The following is a 2768-nucleotide window of genomic DNA, read 5'->3' as shown; positions in this document are numbered from 1 at the left end:
TCTCCCCCTTTTAAGAGTTTGTTTCTTCTTACGTCATTGGCAACGTTAGGGTAGTAGCAGTGTTTCCTATCCTCATGTATCCAGCAACAAGGAATTACACCCACATCGTCATCTTCTTGGGTAAATTTTACTATTGCAAACTTCTTATCCATGGTTGTCTAATAGTTGTCTAAAAAAAAAAATAATATGACTGGTGGTGGTTGTAGTTATACATTATTCTGTGTATAGTAGTGCATAGTAATTAACCTGTAAAAAACAGTAACTGGAATTTGTTTGAATTGTATATTATTCTGTGCACAACAATAGTAATCTTAACCTGTAAAATTAACAGATATTTGTTTTACATGATATAATTATTTAATCCCTTGGCCTGTCCAAAGGGGTAAACTGTAGGAATAAATTTGTTATATTACTGTTTATCAATAGATAGACGTATAACTTCTCTCAATAAAAATTAATGTAATCTTTTATTTTATAATGAGGTTTAAAATGAGCTAGTTCATAAAAAAACAATGATTAACATATTCCAACGTAGGCCTACCCTATTTTGTTTAGCCTACTTACTTTATTTACACAATTTATTTCAGGTTTTTTTCAGCAGTGAAGCAGCGGTAGTGCTAGATGTTTATTGTCCTGAATTTTTAATAGCACCATTTTTTCTTTTATGCTAGAAAATGGCCTGATCTCCATGTTTGACAAATCACTGACAACAGCAATGTTTAACTGTCTACTTGCACAGAAAGGCAATCCAAAGAAATCCCTTATATTCTTGAAATGTCTACAAATAATAACGATTGCTTCAGCTTTTGTAGAGTAGATAAAGTTTTCAATTATGACTATACTCCCATCATTTATCAAGCAACAAGAATTTGGAGCAGAGGTGGTTATTTTAAAATTTTGACAAACTGCTGAGTTGTATTGTTTATTTGGATTGCATCCATCAAAAATCGGTCCATTGTAATGTTGTTGTTCAAAAAAGGGGAATGATCTGTTCAGTTTTCTTTCAGTACTTGAAAAATTTGATGATTCTGTCAACCTCTTCACCACTTGTTGGAGTGGTCTACTTCCTTTTCTGACACATTTCTTCAAAGAATACAAATAGTTTTCAAATTTGAAGGCGCTACAATTATCTAGAGGGCCAAACACCGTTACATCATCGGCGATATGGGTTAGGCCATGAAAATTATGGGTAATGTACTTTTGTCCATACAGCGACTGAAATGTTTTAACAAAATTAATCAATAAATCTTTGGCATACTGTTGGTGGTTGGAAGATAAGCTTTTGTTCAAGAGAATAGACATAGAGATATGAAGGGACAAAAAGTTTTTATAAATGTGTTCATAATCTGGAAGCAAAATGTCATGGAGCACAAGTGGTCCGGTGTAAAGCAAAAACTGCCTAAACTCAGTAGCTTTCCACCTTTTTACTTCATCAAGAGGTCTGGGCTTTCTGCAAAAATCTAAGGGAATGTGGGGCTTCAGGGAAACTAATTTTGAAGAAATGCTAGCAATAATTTTGTTCGGCAGTTTTAAAGGGACTGGCCCAAACATCCAAATATACAACATTGTCCTCATAACACCTAAACACACCAAATGCATATAGTCCAGGGGGAATGAATAAACCATATGTATACCAGGGATAGTAGTGAATGGGGTGTCGTTAATATTAAAATCTGGATCCTCTTGGCTTAAAAACCCCTCATGTGTTCGAGGTAAGCTATTGTGTAATGGAAATGTCATTCTATTATCAAAAAAAGATCCCTCTTGTTTACATCGGGTGCAAGAAGAGTAGCCATTATGTCCCTTGATACCTAAAATGTATGCTTTGGCTGGGGCATCGCAACAAATGCCTTTAATTTTGATAAATAAAGTCTTTCCATTATAACTCAAACCATTATTTACCAGATCAATAGCCTCTTTCACAAAATCAGCAAGGTAATGAAAACAATTCATTGGTTTCTTCAGGCCATAGTAAATTCCAATAGGAAAAACAGTAGACGAGAGTGAGGGTATGTTGAATACTGATCCCAGAATCGGCCAGAGCTCACCACTGCTACTGTGGAATAACGGAAGTCCATCAATTCCAACCATTAAATCAACAGAAAGAACACATTCCATAATAATTGTAGGTACAGTTGAAAATAGCTTTCTCAGCTGATTTGAAATTCCAATATGGCAATATTGACCAGGACTTACATCTTTCACATTCACAACTCTAGGGGTTTTCAGAACAGTTCGTGCATCTGAAGGAAGCGATCTGTGACAATCATGGGAACGAAGTATACACAATAAAGCTGACAATGCCACATTTGTGATGTTAAATTGAGGAGCCCAACTGGCTAATTTGGTTTGTAGAACCTCTGTATCACTTTCTAAATCTGAACATTCACTATCTGAGCCATCTGATTCTATAGGACATTGTTCCAAAGAGTCAAAAATGTAGTTAGAAGTTGAAGGTTGGCTGGTTTCAATAAATTCATTATTACTATCATTTTCTGCTGAATGGAATTCATCTTCAAAATTTATACTCCCATTGGGTTCATTAGACTCAAAACTTGCGGTTGAACATCTTTGTTCGGATAGTTTTTTTAATCGTTTTCTTTGACCTTTTCGGGAAAGATCTTTAAATAATTTTCGGGTTGACATCCCTAAAAGACAGAAAAGGACAAGTTAAGCTAGCTATTAAAGTTGGTTTTATAAAAACTTATATGCTTAAATGATTTACAAGGATAGACTAAAGGTAAGTAAACCTACAGTGAAATTTTATT

At 34.5% G+C, this 2768-nt stretch overlaps 1 protein-coding gene across 1 annotated transcript; it reads right to left on the bottom strand.

The window, feature by feature from the left end:
* Nucleotides 1-594: 594 nt before the first annotated feature.
* On the bottom strand, nucleotides 595-1740 carry LOC128982741 (uncharacterized). The gene has a single exon (XM_054401680.1). The coding sequence runs from the start codon at nucleotides 1738-1740 to the stop codon at nucleotides 595-597; it is 1146 nt and encodes a 381-aa protein (XP_054257655.1).
* Nucleotides 1741-2768: the final 1028 nt, after the last annotated feature.

Source organism: Macrosteles quadrilineatus, unplaced genomic scaffold (assembly GCF_028750875.1).
Source record: "Macrosteles quadrilineatus isolate MER2022 unplaced genomic scaffold, UCM_ALF_1.0 Scaffold_1164__1_contigs__length_9686, whole genome shotgun sequence".
In the NCBI taxonomy this organism is placed as follows: domain Eukaryota; kingdom Metazoa; phylum Arthropoda; class Insecta; order Hemiptera; family Cicadellidae; genus Macrosteles; species Macrosteles quadrilineatus.
The sequence above is the reverse complement of the archived record's forward strand: the minus strand, read 5'-3'. Positions and strand labels throughout refer to the sequence as shown.